A 22,675-nucleotide genomic window follows, 5' to 3' on the forward strand; every position below is an offset into this window, starting at 1 on the left:
TGGGTGCGGATCCAAATTTGATGCCAGTATACAGGGATCAGGATATGACATTAGATAATGAGCAATGGGATGTGACTAAGAACCAGGAGTTATTATCTGCAAGGACAAACACTAGGCTTTCAGCTCCCATAACTGGTATCAGTTTTCTCCCTTGCCAGTGGCATGCCATGGGAAATCCTCTTCCTCAAATGCCCCCAAAATGCTTTCCCCTGCCCTGCAGCTTGCCATCCTGCGAGCACAGCAGCACTTTCACAACATCCTACAGCTGAAGGCCAGCTGACAGGCTGGAGGATTTATTTATAAATTTATTTATTTATTATTTTATTTATTGCATTTTTATACCGCCCAATAGCCGAAGCTCTCTGGGTGGTTTACAATTTAAGACAATTCAAAACAAAACAACAGTATAAAACCATAATATAAAATACAATATAAAAGCACAACCAAGATAAAAACAGCAGCAATGCAAAAATACAAATTTAAAATACAAATTCAAAACAGCAAAGTAAAAATTAATTTATAGACTGTTAAAACATTGGGAGAATAAAAAGGTCTTCACCTGGCATTTAAAATAATTAATGTAGGTGACAAGCGAACCTCCTTAGGGAGCTCGGACAGCCGGGGTGCCACAGCAGAGAAGGCCCTCCTCCTGGTAGCCACCTGCCTTACTTCCTTTGTTGTTGTTGTTGTTATTATTATTATTATTATTATTATTATTATTATTTATATAGTAATAATAATAATAACAACAAAGGAAGGGGCTCACGGAGAAGGACCCCTGAGGATGACCTTAGGTACATATGGGATGAGGCGTTCCTTCAGATAGCCTGGCCCCAAGCTGTTTAGAGCTTTAAATGTTAATACCAGCACTTTGAATCGGGCCTGGACCTGGACTGGCAGCCAATAAAGCTGGAAAAGGACTGGCATGATGTGGTCTCGTCATTTCATTTTTATACTGCCCAATAGCCGAAGCTCTTTGGGCGATTCACAAAAATTAAAACAAGGGACAGCACAAAATAAAAAATATGGAAGCTTAAAACCACAATATCAAAGTGCAACTAGAATAAAACTTAGCAGCAATAAAGAGATTTAAAGTACAGATTTAAAACAGCAGAGCTAAAAGTCTAGGATGCTAAAATCCTGGGAAACTGAAAAGACCTTCACCTGGTGCTGAAAGGAGTACAATGTAGGTGCCAGGTGAACTTCTCTAGGGAGCTCATTCCTGAGCTGGGGTGCCACAGCAGAAAAGGCTCTCTTCCTGGTAACCACCCACCTCACTTCCTTTGGCAAGAGCTCATGGAGAAACACTCCTGAAGACCCCCTCTTAGAGTCTGAGCAGGTACATATGAGAGGAGGTGATACTTCAGATAATCAAGATGTCTAGGGTTTGAATGTTAATCCCAGCACTTTGAATTAGGCCTGGACATGGACTAGATTGCAGTCTAAATACAATATGATGTGCCGATAAAAAAGTTGTCTTTTTTTCAGGAAATGGGGTGGGGTGGGGGAATCCTGCTTGTACACTGCATACAAGCACTTACATGTATAAAAGTGTCACATTGCAACACCTCTCACTCAAACCAAATTGACAAGGGGATGGGTAGAGATAAGAATAAAGCGGATCACTTTTGATAATTTGGGAGCAGGATATTGAAAGGAACGTCTCCTCTCGAATATACTGTACCTGCTCAGACCATTAGGGCATCTTTGGAAGCCCTCCTCTGGTGCCCTGGCAAAGGAAACTAGGCAGATGGCTACAAAAGAGCGGGCCTTTTCAACTGTACCACCCTACTTATGGAATGACCTCCCCAAAGAGGTTTATCCGGCATCTACGTTGTTATCTTTTCAGTGCCAGTTAAAGACCTTTCTTTTCTCCTAGGCATTTTAGAGACGCAGCGGTAGATTTTTATAGCTGTTTTATCATTTGTTGTTTTGTATAGTACTTTATTTTATTCTTTTACCTTTTTGTATTATATTTTATGTTTTTAAATGTCTCTTAGTCTTTTAACTGTTTGTAATCAGCCCAGAGAACATGGGTTATTGGGTAGATTAAAAAATATAATCAATCAATCAATAAAAAAAATATTTCCTTTACAAAGTACAGTTAAGGTTAGAAGACAAAAGCCCTAAAGGTAGTTGCTGTTTTTCATTTCAAAAGGCCTGTGCAGTGGTGGATTGCAAAGGCTGCATGTGTTTATTTCTGCTACTATTTTATTAGGATTCACCTTACCTTTTTAGATGCCGATACAAGTTCCCCCCCAATTGTATCGTAATTTAAGATTATTTTAAATTAAATTGGTTGCATATTTCCATTTAGCATGAAAGTGGCCAGGGAGAGAGCTTATTGGGGATGAAAAGTAAGTAGGGTATAAAATAATAAGATAATAAATAGAAGGGCTTACTAAACATTAGTTATCTCAGTTATCCCTTCAACTGTACCCTGTTGTGCCTAAACTGAATGTAAGTATACTTTTGAAATACTTACGTGTATGTATTTGAATGTACTTGTCAGACAATATCATCACCTCCTACCTTGCAGACTCTGCTAAAGGGAATAGGCCGGTGCATTTGTGAAATTGGTAAGCAGCCATTTCCCCCATTTGCTTATGTGCCTTATAAGGTTTTTGGCTTACACTCAAGCCATCATAACTAGCTATCTGCCTATCCTTCTGTTTGTCCCAGTTTCAATCTGCTCCCAGTTTGTTCCTCTCTCCCTGACTGTGGTCCTGATCTTGGATTTTTCTGTCTAGAACTCCCTAAATCAGCTTCTTCCAACCTGGGTACCTCCACATGTTTTCAACTACACCTCCCATCATCCCTAACCATTGGCCATGCTAGCTGAGAGGAGAAGGGCAGTCCTTACAACCTCCATGTTGTAGCAATCACTGTCTGCAGAAGCAGACAATTGCCTTTTAAGAGGTAGACAATTCCTCAGAGTGGATGGAGTTCAAACCTGCCTGCCTTTGGATGGCTTCAGGAGGCATCAAACAGAAGGTTCAAACCTGCCTGATTTCAGAAGGCTTCAGGAGGCCTCTGCACGTTGCTGAGACAACTGTTCTTCATGGGTGAGTTTCAGCTTGTGAGCTGTCCAAGGTCCTGACAGATTCTGCCTGACATATTGCGACCTGCATTGCCTTACCTGACTTTGCCTTATTGGATAACACATTGCCTCATCAGATATGACCTTATTTATTTAAAACACTTGTATCCCGCACTATATCATTAAGATCTCAGGGCAGCATACAGATAAAAGCATACAGTATAAAACAATAAATATGCACAGTTAAAACAAATTAAACCACGAACCAAGTTAAAACAATATATAATTTAAAAGCAGTAATATATAATATAAAAGCTGTGTTGGATATGACCCAGGCTTTGCAGACAGTGCCACTGCTGCATACCAGTCTTCACTAGAAGTGCCATGTCAAGCTCAGACATGACAAAGCCTGATCTAAGGATTTCCAGAGCTGGTCTTGCCTACCAACACATCTTATGCTTATTCAATTGTCCTATCTACACCTGATCCTAACTTGACGTTAATCTGATTTCCCAGACCAAACCTTGGAAAGACACTGTGAAGCTACCTCCCACATGGCTTGAGTCGACCCACATGCTGCAGCCCTGTCCCCACTGCCTACAAAACCAGACAAAATAACCCCTTGGGCATGTTTTTTCTCTGATCTAAAGAAACTCATTAGAGGATTATTATTTTTAAAAGTCATCATCTAAAGGCTTGCCCTCCTAGCAGTACTGTAACACAGCTGTCTGCAAGCATATGGATCACTGTATGTGTCCTGTTTAACTTTCATTACTTAGCAAAATATATGTAAATAAAGTCCAAAGAAAGTTTGGTTTCAGGTGTCATGCAACTGATCTAATTACGTTGAGCTGTCAACCAGCAGCAGCTATATTGGATACATTGCACTATTGTTAGTTCTTAGCTTGGAGTAAAGGTATGCTCTCTGCCAGGTTCAGAAAGTGGCAACACTGCCTTATTTATTTATTTAAGCATTTTAATTCCACCCTTCAGCCAAAAAGGCTCTCAAGGCAGCTTACAAAAATATTTCTTGACAGTCCCTGCCCACAGGCTTACAATCTAAAAAAAATGACACAAAAGGAAAGGGAATTGGGAGGGAGGAGGAAGGGAAAAAGCAAAGCAAATTCAGGCACTACATTCTTAGTTGCAAAAGTTCTAAAAGTTGCCTTCTATCTGCATTCAAAATGCTGCTCTTGAGTAGGGCTCTGGAAGGCAGGGCTCAGGCTGACTAACTTAATTTTAGTTGATCAAATGTATGATTTTTAGTCAGTTAATCTAGCAATAAAATTTGCATAAATTTGCATATAGGTAAAAAAAATATTTCTGCAGCAAGAAGCACACTTTTTCTGATTTTGATCAAGGGTGAGAAACTTGTGGTCCTCCAGACATCTTGGCCTACAACTCTTGTTACACCTCACCACTGGTTATGCTGGCAAGGGCTGATGGCAGCTGGAGGGCCAGAAGTTGCCCATTCCTTGATTTAGATGATACACACGAGTGTCATGGCATATGTGAAGAAGCCTTCCTCCTGCAAGTGAGGGAAGAGAGAATGCTCTTTTAAGACTTCTGTTAAAAATATTTTCCCCTCAAGAAATCTGCTACTCGATTAGCTGTGCCATATTTAAGGCACAACCCTATGCATATTTAAATGGAAAAAGGTCCTACAATTCCCAGCATTGGAATGTTGGGAGTTTTAGGGGGGGTGTCTGTCTAAACATGCATAGGATTGTGCCTTACTTTACCCCCAAGGACTTTACCCAGGAAAGTTCAGGTGTAGGCCTCACATCATAAAGCAGCTGCCCTCAACCTGGTATCCTCCAGATGGACAGGGCTTTAACTCCCATCATCCCCAGCTAACTGCCTGGGAATGATGGACATTGTAGCCTAGTCTGTCTGGTGGACCACCAGGTTGAAGGAGGGTGTCAAAAAGTGACACATATCTGAATGCAGCATCTCCCAGTTCATCTACAAGTTTCTACCCTGTGATCAGGCGAATGGGGTAAGTCAGGTGGAAACACATGAGCCCAGGCTCCTACTGATCTGTCCAGACACTCCCCAGAAAAAAAGTGATGCAGAAGGAGGAGCATCCTAACACAGTTTGAGGTATTTTACTTTCATGACAAGAGGGCCTTTTCAGTGGAGGCACCCTGTTTGTTGAATGCTCTTCTCAGAGGCTTACCTGGCACCTACGTATGGTCATTTTGGTGGTCAGTGAAAACCTTTTAATTCTACCATTCATTTTGGAATTGCTTTTAGTTCTCTGTTCTACTGCTGGCTGAAATCTAGTTTTATGGTGTTGTAATGGTTTTATTCTTTGCTGGGGTTTTTTATTGGTTTAATATTTGTTTATTTTATTGGTTTAATATTTATTTATTTGCAAATAAATAAAATAAATAAAATAACTGTCTCTGCTGAAGATATCGTAATGTAGAAATGCCAGCATTTGGAATAATAATTCCTTGTGCTCTAGTCTAGAGTGATCATACCTACAGCTTGGTAACAGGGACGGGAAATATTGCTAGAGCAGCATAGTTCCTTCAGAGACTGAGTTATGAACCAGGAAGTCTCAAGTTCAAATATCAACTATGCCTTGAGTTCAAATGAAGGAGGCCTTAGATTAATAATTCTTTTTTACTCAGCCTCAGTCCCACATCTGCAATCTGGGCAGAATAATACTGAACTACCTTACAGGATTCCTGTGAGGATTACAGCAAAATAATACATGTACATGTACAAAATACTATAATAAATGTTCAAAGTGCTATATTCTGCATCTCAGTTTGTTGGGTTGGGTGCTATTTGTTTGCATTTTGTTCTGTAATTGTTATGCTTTTATTGTATTTTAATGTACTGCTTTATCGTTTTAATCAATTTTAATTGTGTCTGTAAGCCACCTTAAATGCCATTTTTTGGCAGAAAGGCAAGGTACAAATCAATCAAATAAAGAAATATCAATGTGAAGTTTTTCTTACCACATAGACTATATTATTATTATTATTTATATTGTTGTTGTTATTATTGTTATTATTTAAAGAGAATTCTTCAAGCATTGAAAATTAGCATGTAAACTATTGACCAGAAATTTGGCATTAATAATAAAAGAAAGTTAATACAACCACTCTTAAATGACCAAAAACGTGTGTTGTTTTTTTTAAAAAAGATTTTTTTTCCATAAAACTATAAGGGAATGAATTATTTTGAAGATGTACTGATCAGTTGGAAAGGAAAAGGAAAGGGTGAAGGGTAAACATGGTACCTTCTTTTCTCTGTTTTCTGCAGCAACCAATTGAGCTGCCATTCTCTCTTGCATTTTTCTGCAGTGAGCCATAACAGCTTCTAAAATAGAGAGTGGGTTGGTACAGATGGACTTCTTGTCTTTATCACCAGCACCTGCCTCGTAGTCTCGCTGCAGAGCCAGAAATGGGTCACTAAGATTAAATCTCCCATATCGTTCCTGGATAAAAACCTCCTTCCTCCGTGCCTGAAGCATTAAACAGGGAGAGAAACAAAACCATCAATCAGAGGATAGTTAAGTGGAATACCAACACATACACAACAGCTGTACACCTAGCGCATCAGGGAAATAAGTAGTAGCACATTTAGAATATTCCAAATTAATTCCATATTTTTAACAGTAAATCAGCCAATGACCAGTTTGCTCATAACAACAACCCCATGGGTTGTTTAATCCATGGGTTCTTGGGAACGAGCGAGTATGCAGTTTCCTGCTTGCCCAACGCTTCTGCTTCTTTTCTGTTTTTTGTAAACAACCCAAAAGCTGTTCCAGTCAGGGCCAAGCAGGAGTGAGTGAGCATGCTGCCTCCTGCCTGCTCATCACTTCTGCTTCCTGGGTTCGCATGTCATGATGAACAAGCAAGGAATGGGGTATTCCTGGGTTGTTTTGTGATGTGGAAAGAAAGAAGAAGCACTAAGCAGGCTTGGCCCCAACTAACTTTGGGGTTGTTAATGACCAACAAAGTTGGTCATGTTACGCAATCCAGGTCAATGTATTTTAGAATGCCAATCTTTTATGAGAGTGAACTAAATTAAATCTTATTTCTTTAAAGATGTTTCAAGTAACACCACAAAATAAATAAATGCAAAATATACACTTACACAAAACAAAAATCAGTAATTTAAAATTTGGGTTTCCTTAATGCAGGTAACAAAAGGTGACTATTTCAGCTTCATTCACTTTCTTGAAGACTTCTATCACCCACATGTCTACTAAATGTAATATTGTGCCATTTGCGACCAAGCCTATCCTTGGAAAATGTTTTTTTAAAGTAATTTGAGAAAGCTAACACACACAATATTCACAAAATGTTATTGGTTGTATCCAATGGCAGCCCTACTTAGAGTGGAGCCATTGAAATGAATGAGTCTTATGTTAGACTAACATTGGATACAATCCGATATTAAGAATTCCCCCCCCCCAAAAAAATAAAGGTCATCAAAGTGTTTGCTTGTTTGCATGTTGCAGATTACATTCTGTAACCATGATTGAGTTCCATGCAAGAAGTGCATACAATCCTGAATTCAAGACTAACCTTGAAATTAAAAGAACATGACACAGCTAATGGGCTGTGCACTCTGCAAAGCTGGCTTCCTATGGCAACCGTTAGAGTGACATGGGCAATAAAGATATCCAGCTTTTCTGGAAAGTATCCTGCACTCACAGCTGGGTGCTGCAGCAGTAAACCAGAAGCACAGGAAACTTCTTAATGACCTTATAGTAAAAATCCTGCACCATTGACAACTGCATAGAGAAAACACATTTTAGAATCTTCTGCAGATTCCACAAATTAACATATGGCAGAAAGTTTAATATTTCCTTGAAATTTCAAAAAAGAAGAAGAAATCCTGACAGAAGGGGAGTGAAAGTCAGATCAAATTTCAAGACAACAGTGCTTTTTTGCCTACAGAAGGCGAAGAAGGGAAATGCATCCTTAAAAGTGCCTCATATCCTTAAACGTTTCTTTTTTATAATGCCAAGATCCAAACACAGAGTTTCCCTTCAAAATCAAGGCACACATTGAGTAGAAGTCAATGGAAGTTTCCTTAAACATCACCTCCAGAAATAGCTAAGGAACATTTTCTAGTAAAAACATGTTTATTTCGTCTTTTTATAGTACTGGAACCTTTGGCTGGGCTCTAGAGAAATCCAGAGTTGTATGACTCACAGGCACCTGGTGTTTCTAAAATCTAAAAATTTTCATGCCAGCCAAACACATCGATTTTATCACCAGCATGGAGTTGACAAGGAGTATTGTAAGAGAGTGTGAACAGTACAGTATGTCAAAAGGTTATGACTTTTATAATCACACAGGTGCATATTTAGTCGAAAAAAATCAGGACATTTGAGAGTTATTGCAGTCATGAGCTAAACGATGTACAGCTTTGATATGGTAAAAGATATGTGAAAAACAGTCAAACACAGCAAATTTCTCTTGAAAAAGAAACATAGAATTGCAGAATCAAAGAACTCAAAGGACCTCAAAGATCATCTGTTCCAACCCCGTACTGACGTAGGAAATGCATTGCAAAGACATCGACTCAAATGTTCTATTTTTCAGTGCACTAATACTCATAATTGGGTCTAGAATGAAAATGCCCTTTGCCACATGCAAAATATAAGATGACTAATCTTCTACAACTAATCCCCTATGGAAAGGGAGTATAAATTTCAGGATTGCAGGACCTTTTCTTCCCCCCATCCCCCTTTTTTTTGGTAGAACCCTGAGATCCATTATCTGGAGCCAGATCCAAAATGGAAGCTTAGGGGACGAGGCATTTCTTTATTTTTAAAATGTATGAAACACCCTTCATCCACAGGATCCCAGGGTGATGTACAACACTAAAAATTAACAACAAATCCAAATAAAAGCCATAAGATTACATGTCAAAAAGCAAATTAAACAATAACAACAAGATTCAAACAAAAACAAACCAAACAAAAAACACAACCAATTCAATTTAAAATAACTTACATTCTAAAGTAAGTGCATGTGATCCTGATTAAGAATGGGACCACCATGCACTGAGAGGGAGGGATTAACCCTCCCCCACCATTTGCTGTCTGAAATCCTGCCCCCTCACCCCTGGAAACCCAGAGGATTAGCTGGAATCAAGGTTGTCAAGGAAAAATCTCCTATTCAAAATGTTGGTATTTAAAGGATAACCAGTCTTCATTGCTGTCAATGGCTCTATGAAACCTCCAGGCCATAGCTAGACCTAAGGTTTATCCCAGGATTGTCCTGGGGTCAAACCTGTTCATCTAAGTGCCACACAGGGCATCCAGCACTCAGTCAGGGACGAACCCAGGATGATCCTGGGATAAACCTTAGGTCTAGCTACAGCCCCAGTATCAGAGGCAGTTTCCCTCTGAATACCAGTTACTGGGGAACATGAACATTGCACTCATATCCTACTTGTGGCTTTCTCACAGGTTGGTCACTGTATCAACAGAATGCTGGACAAGATGGACCCTTGGTCTGATTCATGCCTCTTCTTATGTTCTTACAGAAAGAAGTTTTTCTTTATGTTCTTAAAGAAAAACCTCTCAATTGATTAAATTAGACTTTAAATTAATATGCAGACTTTCTACAAAGAACATTGTGTTCAAGATGGTTCACAATATACAAAGTATGCAAACTGTAACAGCAACACATAAAAATAATCAATAAGCATTTCAACAAGAACGCATTTCAAACATAGTATCCACAATTCAATAATATTTCAACAACTAATTTTTATATTCTAAAAAAATAGCCAAAATCTCTGTATAGATATTAACATCTAACTTGACAAAAAAAACCATCAACCCTGTATTGGGAGTTGTCAAAACCTAACAAATTGCTTTGGGGACACAGTGCACACCCAGGTGACCTTCCCTCACCTTTTGTGTGAGGTAATATGCCTCTCCTCAAACCACATGCCTCTCCTCAAACCAGCATACAACTCTGCATGTGCACTAGAGCAACCTAACTGGGCAGTACCATATTCTCTAGCTCAGAGACAGGCAATTTGAGGCTAGGATTGCAGGGAATTGCAGGCCAAAATATCTGGAGTTGCCTACTCCTGTTCAAGGCATTAATATAATTCATCAATCAGCATTAGGGTGATCACATGAAGAAGAGGACAGGGCTCCTGTATCTTTAACGGATGTATTGAAAAGGAAATTTCAGCAGGTGTCATTTGTATATATAGGGAACCTGGTGAAATTTCCTCTTCATCACAACAGTTAAAACTACAGGTGCCCTGCCTTCTTTTAAATCTGGTCAATCTAGTATAGCTCCTGCAGCTTTAACTGTTGTGATGAAGAGGGAATTTCACCAGGTTCTCCATATATACAAATGACACCTGCTGAAATTCCCTTTTCAATACAACTGTTAAAGATACAGGAGCTCTGTCCTCCTTTTCATATGGTCACCCTAATTTATATCCTACCCTTTTCCATCTTGCCAGTAACCCAAAGTGGCTTACATCCTCCTCCTCCTCCTCCTCTTCATTTTATCCTCACAATAACCCTGTCAGGTAGGTTAAGCTGAAAGTCAGTGTCTGGCCCAAAGTCACCCAGTGAGCTTCATGGCTGAGTGGAGACTAGAACCTGGATTTCCTGCGTCCCAGTCCAACACTCTTAACTAATACACAACACAGGCTCTCAATTTTCTTCATCATGCCAGGAAAAAGTTGCACCTGCTAAATACCTACCTGTCATAAAGGTACCAAGATGGCTGCCAGCAAGCAAAAAACAACAACAGTAATTTACCATGCACTATACTATGTGGGGCTACCTGGCTTAAAATCTCAGCAATTCCAAATTTATATTTAATAACACTGAAGGGTTTGGCATTCAACAGCGAGATGTACTCAGACCTAAAATTTCATTGTTCTTCCCAAGACGAAAATGTATGTAGCTAGCCTTGGAGTGATACTTTGAGCTACTTTGATATCATGTTTTCTTGGGGAGTAATTTAGAAGTGCACTGCGGAGAGTACTGAAAATAAACTGTGAGTAATTTATGTGTATGTTCATCTAAAGTGGAGACGTTTACATACACGCCTGACATTTCAGGAGCTGAATCGCTGACATTCTTTCAACCCACTGCCTCAGCCTTAATAAACTGTACATATAAATGCCTGTGACGCCAATCTGGGCTTGAGTCCCCACTGCAGATCGTTACTTACGGCTGTACGCGGCTGTTGTGGCAAGCGGCACTGCCTTCTGAGTCTCCAGGGGGAAAATGCAGCAAGAAAGGCTTCTTGCAACAGTGATGTATGCCTCTGGTGGTGAAGCAATCACCTATCCTTCCCTCCCAGTTCTTACCACAAGCAGACGTGGAAAAGCAGCAGCTATAAAAGGCCTGCTCCTCATCTCAGAGCCTTGAGTAGGCCGTGAGTGTACCTTGGAAGAGTCCTGCTGGAAAGGCCTATGAGTTCACCTAGTCCACAGATTCTCAAATTGTGGCCTGTGGAAAGGGTGCAGAACAATTGAGAATATCTACGTCAGTCTCTCCTAACTTGGTGCCCTCCAGATGCTTTGGACTTCAACTCCCATCATCCCCAGCCAGCATGGCCAATTGATAGGGAATGCTGGGATTGTAGTCTAAAACATCTGGAGGGCACCAAGTTGGGGAAGGCTTATCTATGGACTTGGACCTGCACTTGATTTACTGTTTCTTTCCCCAAGATAGTTTACAGAATAAAAATAATTACAAAGCATTAAAAACAACAACAGACAATCGCACACACCTTCCTGAGTATCCCGCACACTCCAGCTGAACAGAAAGAACATTGTTGGCATGGGTGGCTACTTCCTCCCTCCCTTTACAAGCTTTAAAGGGCCATTTCCCGTTAAGACACACACACAGAGAGGAAGGACCCGTATCCAGTATTATTATTTTTTAATCTTACGGACAGCATGTAACAGTACTGAGGGATGGAGGAAGATAAGAAGGAAGTAGTAGTAGAAAAAGTAATGGCTAGAGAAGCAGCAGCGCAGGCATCTGCCTCCTAATTTATTTCTAGGATGGGTATATGAGAGGTGGGGAGAATTTGCTGAAATTAACATTTATTAATTAGTTACATTTCTATACTGCCCATTAGCCGAAGCTCTCTGGGCAGTTTATAAGGCAAAGCTTAAAAACATAAAATACAATTACATTCGCCAACTTAACTATCTTCCTGAATTTAAAAAAGCTATAAAGATTGGCCTACCCAGTCAAATTTTAAGATGTCTGGCTGTTATTTTAATAATGTATTAGTTTTTTATATTTTTAATCAGTTTTATGTATTTTATAGTATTTTTGTATTTGATGTTTTTCCCTGCCTTGATCCACAGGGAGAGGTGGGTAAGAAATAAATATGTTATCATTATTATATTATTATAGTAAAACATAATATAACACCATAAGTTGAAAACAAAATAAAACTAAAGTAGTAACCAAGATCAACAGCGGCAGCAGTGCAAAGATCTAAGAACACATTAGCACAATTCTTAAAATTGAACAGCTAAACAGCCTAGGAAAATAAAGAAGTTTTTACCTGGCACTGAAAAGACTACAATGTAGGCACCAGGTTAGCCTCTTTGGGTAGGGTATTCCACTACCAGGGTGCCACCACAGAAAAGCCCTCTCCTTCATAGCCAGCTGGCTCACCTCATTCTGTGGGGGTTCCTGCAGGAAGGCCTCTGAGGATGACCTTAAGGTCCAGGCAGGTATACATGGAAAGAGAGCATCCTTCAGGTAACCTGGTCCCAAGCTGTTTAAGGCTTTGGAAATTAATACCAGCACTTTGAATTTGCCTGGAAATGGACAGGCAACCTGTGCAGATCATAAACCACTGCATTAAAAGCTTTCCCCATGTGTTTCTGTGGCATTCTCTGTTTTGGTTTGAATGATTATGTTGACTTTGTTGATATTGTTCTTTTTTTAACTTGCAAACTGCTTTGTAGGTGCAGTCTAGCTTGAAACAATTGGGATATACATTTCTTCACTGAATAAAATGTTAAACCCTTTGAAGTCTCATTGATTTCTATGGGAGAGTCAGGCACATATTTGGCTAGCCCATGGCAAGTATGTTTTGCCTTTGTCTGCCGCTTGAAGAGCCAGTCACTTTGTTTTCCTTACATAGCTACAAGTCAGCCTCTAAGAAGCGGGTAGAGGTAACTCACTGAAGAGTCAATGACCTAAGTGCTATTGCTACCATGAAATGAGTGACAGAGACAATGACTTTGGGGGAAAACAATACAAATGCATGTGTGCAAGAGCCCTACATCTTCTCTGAATAAGTTCTTTCCCCTCACCATGTACTTTCTTTTGCCAAAGGACAGATGCAAGCTAGGAAGGCAGGGAGCAGGGGGTGAAATAAAGGCAGAGTTCATGGGTAACGCCGGCTGCCAACAAGGCAGCTTAAATTGCAACAGGTGTCTTACAAACTCTGCTATAGAAAGCATGGCATTAAATAATATGGACTCGGGCCATCGCTTGAGGGCAGCTTTCAAGAAGGTGACAAGAAGATGCACGCTTCGAGAGCTAGGGAAATTTGATTACTAAAATACCACTCAAATTAGTTAAATGGGTTGGATCCAGATATAGACATACTTAACTAAGTCAATGGAGCTTAAGTTAGTTGTAACAAGCTAGTCATTCATTTGAATGGGCCTACTCTAAGTATGACTACATCTGGATCTTTCTAATTAAGGGATGATGTGTATTGGAAACTAGGGGGAAAGTCCCTGGGACAACTATGGACTGTTTTCCATCTTCAGGCCAGTGAATATGAAGTCTCTGAATACTCCAAAAGAAAGCACTAACATTTTATATGCCTCGTGTGTGTGTGTATCACTCAACATAGTGAGTGTTTCTAGATTCCTAGCTGGTGGCTGTAGCCAGGAGTGCATTTTATCGCCTAACTGAGCACATGCAATTAAGCCTAGCAGCCTAGCAGGGAAGCTGATTATTGGGGAACTGTGATTGGCCGCTGTGACTTTGAATTTGAGACTGTGCTTCGCCTCTTCCAGGTACTTGAGTCTCCAGTTGGCAGAGAAGCAGTTAACTGAGCACATGCAATTAAGCCTAGCAGCCTAGCAGGGAAGCTGATTATTGGGGAACTGTGATTCACCACCTCTGCTACAAGACATGCTCTCCTGCACTGTCAGGTTATTAGTCTGGCAATGTGACTGCCGTAACATACCCCAGCTGTTTGCACTTCACTATACCTACCTTCTTGCTTGCTAACACTGGTCTTGGCCAGGCTAGCTCTGGCTAATCCCGTCCTGCGCATGTCTTACTTCCCTGCCTACTTGCTATCTCTCTCCCCATTTCTTCTCCTAATTCCTTTCTCCTCATATCTGTTCCCTATGGCTCGCTCCAAGCTCATCTCTCCCAACTTAGTTCCTATTCGGTGTCTCCCCCCCTCACAGCTGCCTTTCTCATGCTCCTTATGGAACTGTCGCTCTATTGCTTCCAAGGCCCCTGTCATCCAGGACTTGTTCTTCTCTAGATCTCTCCACCTCCTTGCTCTTACTGAAACCTGGCTTCCTGCCCATGATACCGCCACCTCTGCTGCCCTCTCTCTTGGAGGACTCTCTTTCTCTCACTCGAGTCGCCCAGAGGGTCGAGGTGGTGGTGTGGGTCTTTTATTATCGAGTTTGTGCCAGTTCCAACCTCTTTCCATTCCACCTTCACACTGCTTCTCCTCCTTTGAGGCACATGTGGTGAGACTCTTCACTCCGCTGCGACTGCGTGTTGCAGTTCTCTACCGCCCCCCTGGCTCATCCTCTAAATTTCTCTCTGATCTCGACTCATGGCTGTCCTTTCTCCTCTCTGACAACTCTCCTACTCTGATCTTGGGTGACTTCAATATCCATGTGGATGACCCTCACGATGCTGCAGCTCTACGATTTCGCTCCTTATCTTCCTCTTACGATCTTAAGCTCTGCTCTGAAGCACCCACTCATTCCCTTGGACACTGTCTGGATCTTGTCCTCACTCGGAACTGCTCTGTCCTGGACTTTTCTATTGCTGACTTTCCTCTGTCAGATCATCATCTAGTCTCTTTCAATATCACTCACAATCCCCCTCCTTCACGTCCCGCTTCACGCCCTTGTCGTGACCTGCATTCTATCAACTACGAGGCTTTTTCTCAGTCTTTAGCCTCCTCTCTCCCTTCTGTCTACACAGCCGTCTCCTTGGACTCAGCCGTCTCCTCCTTTAACTCCTCCTTATCTTCAACTCTTGATAATCTTGCTCCATCTACAACTCGGATAGTTCGACCCTCTCAACCCCAACCGTGGCTCACCTCTTTCCTCCGCTACCTTCGCTCTTGTTCCCGGGCAGCCGAACGCCTGTGGCGTAAGACCAAGGACTGGGCGGACTTTGTCCACTACAAATTTGTTCTCTCCTCCTTCTCTTCTGCCATTTCACTGGCCAAACAGCAGCACTACTCAACGTTGATCCAGTCAAATGCTAAGCACCCTCAGCGGCTCTTCGCGTCCTTCAATTCTCTTCTGAAGCCTAATCCGCCATCTCTCCCCGCCTCTCTGTCTGCCAACGACTTTGCCTCTTTCTTCAATGCTAAAATCCAAACTATACGCTCAGATCTAGCCAACTCTGCTCCGCTTCCAGCTCCTGCCCCTCACCTGTCAGTTCCTCCTTCAACTCTCTCGGCGTTCCCTTCGGTCTCAGCTGATGAACTGTCTAAAATACTGCGCTCATCGAAGCCTTCCACTTGTTCCCGTGATCCGATTCCCTCTCGCGTCTTTATTAATCTTATCCCCGCTATTCTCCCGTCCTTGCTTCACATCATTAATTCTTCTCTGTCCTCTGGTTCATTTCCTTCTGCTTTTAAACATGCTACAGTCTCTCCCATTCTCAAAAAACCCACTCTTGATCGACTATCACTGTCTAACTACCGACCTGTCTCCCTCCTGCCCTTTGTCTCAAAGATCCTGGAACGTCTGGTCTACTCTCGTTGTCTTGACTTTCTCTCTAATAACTCTGCTCTGGATCCCTTTCAATCTGGCTTCCGTCCTTTGCATTCCACTGAAACAGCCCTTACCAAGATCACCAATGATCTCCTTACTGCCAAGTCTAAAGGCCATTATTCCATTCTTATTCTCCTTGATCTAACCGCAGCCTTTGACACGGTTGATCACGATCTTCTCTTAGATTCCCTCCATGACCTTGGACTCTGTGGCTCTGTCTATAACTGGTTCGCCTCCTATCTAGAGGGTCGCTCTTTCAGCGTGTCGGCTAACGGTAGCTCGTCCTCCTCTTTTCCCCTTTCAGTTGGGGTTCCGCAAGGCTCGGTGCTTGGCCCGTTGTTGTTCTCTCTATACATGCTGCCCTTGGGCAAGCTTATTCAATCTCACGGCCTCCAATATCACCTGTATGCCGATGATACACAATTATATCTTTCATCTCCGGAACTTTCTCCAGATGTTCACGATCGTATCTCAGCATGTCTTTCAGATATCTCAGCCTGGCTGCTTCATCGTCGTTTGAAACTTAACATGGCAAAGACTGAATTGCTTGTTTTTCCTCCTAAACCTTCTCCTCACCTCTCATTCTCTCTTACTGTCAACGATGTCACGCTTACTCCGGTCAAGGAAGCTCGTAGTCTTGGCTTTATATTTGACTCCTCGCTCTCCTTTACTCCTCACATCGAGGCTGCAGCTAAATCCTGTCGTTTCTTCCTATATAATATTGCCAGGATTCGACCATTTTTGTCTGTCTCTTCTGCCAAGACTCTCGTTCACGCTCTGGTTATCTCTCGGCTGGACTACTGCAACCTTCTTCTCTCTGGCCTTCCTTCGTCTCACATCAGTCCGCTGGTCTCTGTCCACCACTCTGCCGCTAAGATCATCTTCCTGGCCCGCCGCTCTGACCATGTCACTCCACTTCTGAAATCTCTTCATTGGCTTCCAATTCACTCCAGAATCCAATATAAACTTCTCCTGCTGACCTTCAAGGCTCTTCACGGTCTAGCTCCTCCCTATCTCTCCTCTCTCATCTCACACTATCGCCCCGCCCGGGCTCTCCGCTCCTCTGATGCCATGCTTCTCGCCTGCCCAAGGACCTCCACTTCCCTTACTCGGCTTCGTCCTTTTTCTTCTGCTGCCCCTTACGCCTGGAACGCTCTTCCAGAACACTTGAGAACTACAAACTCAATCACTGCTTTTAAAACTCAGCTAAAAACTTTTCTTTTCCCTATAGCCTTCAAATATTGAGTTTGTTCTGACTCTATACTATTAGCTTTACCCTACCCGGTGCCTGTTTACACTTCCCTGTGCCTGTTTGCATTCTCCTTCCCTCTTTATTGTTAACTACAACTTATTAGATTGTAAGCCTATGCGGCAGGGTCTTGCTATGTACTGTGTTATCTGTACAGCACCATGTACATTGATGGTGCTATATAAATAAATAATAATAATAATAATAATATATCCTGAAAACATTTTCTTAAGCAGAAGGACTTAGCAAGCATCGTTGTTCCTGGTTTTGTAACTTTAAGGACTACAAGGAACTCTGTTTGGGAATGCCCTTGAAGAGTGTTTGGAAGCTCCATCTGGCAAAGAATGCCTTAGCCAACTATTGTTAAGGAAAGGAGAGAAGGGATGTTTAACACCTGAGCTGCAGCAACTGAACTGCCTATTGGTTAGCTTCCTGATCCAATTCAAGATGCTGATTCCAACCTGAAAGGCTATTATAGATCCAAGGTCCTAAACATCTCCCAGATTGCCTCTCCTCCTGACTTCCTCCATATGAGTCTGCCCACCCATTTGGAGAAAACTAGGGTGACCATACAAAAAGGAGGACAGAGCTCCTGCAGCTTTAACAGTTGTGATGAAGAGGGAATTTCACCAGGTGCTGCGTTCATACAAATGACACCTGCAGAAATTCCCTTATCTATACAACTGTTAAAGATACAGGAGCCCTGTCCTCCTTTTCATGTGGTCACTCTAAATAAAACCTTATTCCAGGCACTGTCTTTGCACCCTGTAAGATCCAGTACAGTGAAGATCTTCTAAAATCTTCTTCCAAAGATGTCCTCCATAGCTTTATATCAGTAGTACAGCATGAACTTTGTCTGCAGAAGGTCCCAGGTTCAAACCTTGACATCTCCTGATAAGGCTGGGAAAGACCCCTGCCTGAAATTGTGAAATGTCAGTGTAGACCAGTTTTCCAACCTGCTGCCCTCCAGATGTTTTGGATGGCAACTCCCAGAATTCCTACCCATTGGCCATGCTGGTTAGGGCTGCTGGGGGTTGAGGTCCACAACATCTGGAAGCACCAGGTCAGGAAAGGCTGGTCTAATCTGATATTCCCATCATCCTAAGTCTAGGAAATGACACTTTCCTCCTCTGACAGCTGCCTTAGTCTCCTCCTCTCCAGAAGGGAGTGACTAAGGCAAAGAGAGATTTATTTATTTATTTATTTATTTATTACATTTCTATACCGCCCAATAGCCGGAGCTCTCTGGGCAGTTCACTATGACAATGTTTTGTTGACCTCGAGATGTTCTTCTGAACTCAATAAGAACTCCTACATGGAATGAGCTACCAACTTCAGTGAATTGCATTACTTTCCTACATTCTCATTAATGGGGATCTGGAGCCAGCCTAACAGAGGGGCTACAAGGGACATGTTTACCTGCTATAGGGATCCCCAGAAGAGAATGACTAGGACACAGGGATACACACAACTTTTAGAGCAGGGCGTGCAAGCTCTTTGGCCCCAAGGGCTGCAGGTGATGTGGGCTCAGGGGTCAATAGCTGCACACACACACACCTCAGCAATCCTGACACAGATCACACTTTCCTTGCTACTAGCAATGAGAAATCTAGTTGAGGTGGTGGGTCTGATTTCAGTAGGGCTGTGAATCTGGGTTTCAGTCAGAACTCGTCTGAACTCTAAAGGAGCTATCCAAGGTGCTGAACCCATTGGGTTCAGCCTCCACTTTATGAATCTGTATGAAGATCTTGGGGAGGGGGGAGGGGGAGTACAGGGACTGGGGAAATAGGAAGAGAGGAATTTGGCAGTGGCAAGGAGGAACCACAGTATCCATAGTGGGGCTTGCAGCTTGTGCACCTCTATCCTGGAGTCAATGAACCACAATCGAGCAAGCCAGGGGACCAGTCGTGATAATGCCCAAATTATAGCTTCTGGAGAAAAGGACTTGTTTGGAGAAATTCCACAGAACTAGCTTAGAATTCATGCAGGTTACCATACAGGCCAGGGACAGGAAACTTGGTACCCTCCAGATGTTTTGGTCTACAACCCATATAATGCCTGACCATTGGCCATGATGGCTGGGGTTATGGAAGTTATAGGTCTCTGATTATAGTCCTCCTTTGCAAACTTCCCTGTCTTTTCAAATCAGCCAACAGAGAAAGGCTGGCATATCCTTCTGACTATCTGCATGGGGCGCATACTGCTAAACTATCTCATATTGCTGGCTCCATTTCCAAGACACCGAATAAGCTGAACCAAGGTCAATGTACTCAAGTGCCTAGGTAGAGGCTATAGGATACTCTCAGGCGAGAGCTTTCAATTTCAGAAATCAAACAAGGAATCTGAAAGTAATTTCCCTAGCTGGCTGCCGTAACCTTTCAAAGAACTCAATTCTAACTTTGAGCTATTTTTTGGGAGCCCACAATTTCATTTGGTTTCAGCAGATGTCTGTTGTGTGTACACGCTGAGACTTTTAGTAACTTAGGGTTCATTTTAAAAACAACTGAAGCAGATGTAATTGCAATTAATAACAAATCCAGCTGAGGTAGATTTTTAAAAAAATATATATATAAACAAACTTGACTATCTGACCAAAAAAGTCCAACACATTTTGAATAAGGTACTTTCCATTGAAGTGTGTGTGTGTGTGTGTGTGTGTGTGTGTGTGTGTGTGGAACTAGGACACAATGGCTGAGTTCACTCAAACGAGAAGCCAGAATTCTGCAAAATCTTAGCTTATCATTCACAAACAAGCATACTGCCTAATCTCCTACATTTGACTTTTCCTTTTCCTGCCAGGAGGAGCATTTTCAGTTACCAGGAATTCTCCAGTAAGAAAATGCTGAGCATTATAGACAGATCCGACTCCTGAGTTTTGACTTCCAAACAAGCCCGGAATTGTAAGCCAGCTACAAACCCTGGCTTCGGATCTGTTAGGAAAGTAACTAATCAGGAATCCTGGTTGAGATATAATGCTAGTTCTTACTGGCCAATCATTGACACACCTGCTATGCAGGAGGAAGAGGGGAACAGGCGAGCCTGGGGGGCAAGGCGTGGCTTGTTCATCTTTCATTAAACCATAGTTTAGTGTGACATCTGAACACTGAACACTGTCATTGGTTCCCATGGCATGTTCATTCATCCAATTGTACACTCAATGGCAGAAAGACTGGTTTTAATTGTGTGTTTAGCTTGTTTTTATAATATGTTTTAATTAAGATTTTGTTAATCCGAATATTATTAACCACCTTGAGGACCATTTATTTGGCAAAAAAGTGGGATATAAAATAAACAATCAAATCAAGAAACAAGGATCATTTGGCTGAGGAAGATTATTCTTATTTATGATTGTTCTTTTAAATCATTTATATACCACCTTTTCTGGTAAAAAATCAGGGAGATTTGCAATAATTAAAATATAGATAAAAACAATCATACATAATACATAAAACAACTACATCAGATCAAGAATGCAGAGCAGCTAACATTAGACTGTTATGAGAGATCAAAAGCTTTTCTAAAACAGAAATGACTCAGCCTTAAAGAAGAGGGACCCCAAGAGATGACAATCTACAAAGAAATGGTGCCCAGATGGTTTGATCAGGCTGAGTATAGATGGTTTAGCACTGATACCATCAAAAGGACTAAACTCTCTTACACCAGCAGCCTCGAAAGTGGAAGGTTGGGGAACATCAGCCTTCTCCAACCTTTTAAAACATCTGGAGGGCACCAGATTGGAGAAGGCTGCTGTAGATCACATAATGTAGGCAGCCCTTACAAAAAAGGAGACTTATCCTAAAGAGAAACCATCCCATTTTTTGGTCCATGTTTGGCCATACTGCCTGGGGAGTTTTAGTCCAGCACATCTGGAAAGGACCAGGTTGGGGAAGGCTATGTTAATTAATTTCAGTTTCTAAATGATGTACAGCCCCCAATCTGTTTCATAATTTCGCACGCAGGCTGCCTGTGTCTTGATCGTAACATCCTTTAAACTAATTCATTAACAATGTAACTTCAAATAGATAACTTCTCGCAAAAATAATGTCAACGGCATGCCCAGTGGAAATGCATTCTTTCCTGAAAATGACCTATTTTAATTTATTCATTTTCTTGATATAGTTTGTGATAGTATACCAACTTTTCTGTGGCCTTCAATAAACTGTTCGGTATTTTGCTGAGCTGTCAATAACATATTGTGGTCATTTTTCATTCTCTCTGCTATAATGTTCTGCCTTAATTCAACGACACATGCTCTTTCACATCTAAATCATGAATACTGAACATGTACGCCAATCATATGATATGCTCTAACCAGTAAGAGCAAGGATGGAATGTACCACTGCTTACATCAGAAGACTAAACCAACATTGCAGGGAATGATGCTATAATGTGACCAGCCACATTCCGGCAAATATTATTATTCGGATGAAAATGCCGATCTTCTCTACATAAGTCTTTAAACTTCCAAGAAATCTAGTAGATTTAGGCTCACTGTGCTTAGAAAACAAACAGAAATTCCCATCTAACTATAGGAGCACAGTTGAACTATTAAGATTATATTCGCCAATTAAGCTTTTCTAGTGTACCAGCAAATTAAGCAGATAATTTTGCTGATTATACTTTGCTCCCTAAGGAACTATCTGGGCTCTAAAGAAATGTTCTGCTTCTGGCAAGTTATATGTTCTTTCTCCTCCTTTTCTCCTTTTCCATCTTCTTAAGACCCATCTCCACAAAGAATTCTCTACCTGATGAACGCCTGTAAACCCAAAAACCTGGATGTAGGGTAAGCGGCACGGGGATTAACAAAATATGAATTATCTCACAAGTGTTGGCTACAAGTGTAACATTGAATCACTGGAAACTAGTGATACTCTCATTGTGAGTCAGTTTAGTACTCTTCCAGGGTGGGGGTGGGGTATCCTGCAAAGATACTCATAATGCTGACCCAATTCTGAACTGAGCTGTGAGGAGTTCAACCATCACTACTGCAAACCATGATTTACCAATCAGAAGCCAGCCTTAGAACTGGGAAGTTCATCTCTTCACCCCTTGCTCTGGAGAGAATTCCATCTTATCTTCTCTCATTTGCATGAACTATGGGCTAAACTAAATGGTCTTCTAATTTACTTCAGAATAAGTGTGCGTGGCTGACTGAGTCAGACTGAGGCTGCAGTGCTCCGGAAGAGGGATTTAAGGGGTTTCATTCCAAAATTCCACCCCCCTGTGAGAAGGGGTGGGTGGGATTTAAAAACAGAAAGAACCTTCTCCATTTTGAGGGGTGAAATTTCAGGATGAAAACATGTCTTCAAGAAAGCTTAACACCTCCCCTGGAGCACTGCAGTCCCAATCAGAATCAGTGGCATGTATGCCTACTCAGAAATAAATAAACCAGTCACGTA

The 22,675-nt window shown here is 41.6% G+C and overlaps 1 protein-coding gene across 1 annotated transcript in view; it reads right to left on the reverse strand.

Annotated features, from left to right (window-relative positions):
- The window catches only part of CTTNBP2 (cortactin binding protein 2), a 108,215-nt gene that overhangs the window by 64,549 nt on the left and 20,991 nt on the right, over positions 1-22,675 (reverse strand). Inside the window, exon 3 of the mRNA XM_063134051.1 lies at positions 6,297-6,521. Within this exon, the coding sequence (XP_062990121.1) occupies positions 6,297-6,521 (225 nt within the window). The remainder of the gene's footprint in view (positions 1-6,296; positions 6,522-22,675) is intronic.

This window comes from Elgaria multicarinata, chromosome 9 (assembly GCF_023053635.1).
Source record: "Elgaria multicarinata webbii isolate HBS135686 ecotype San Diego chromosome 9, rElgMul1.1.pri, whole genome shotgun sequence".
NCBI classification, from domain to species: Eukaryota; Metazoa; Chordata; class Lepidosauria; order Squamata; family Anguidae; genus Elgaria; species Elgaria multicarinata.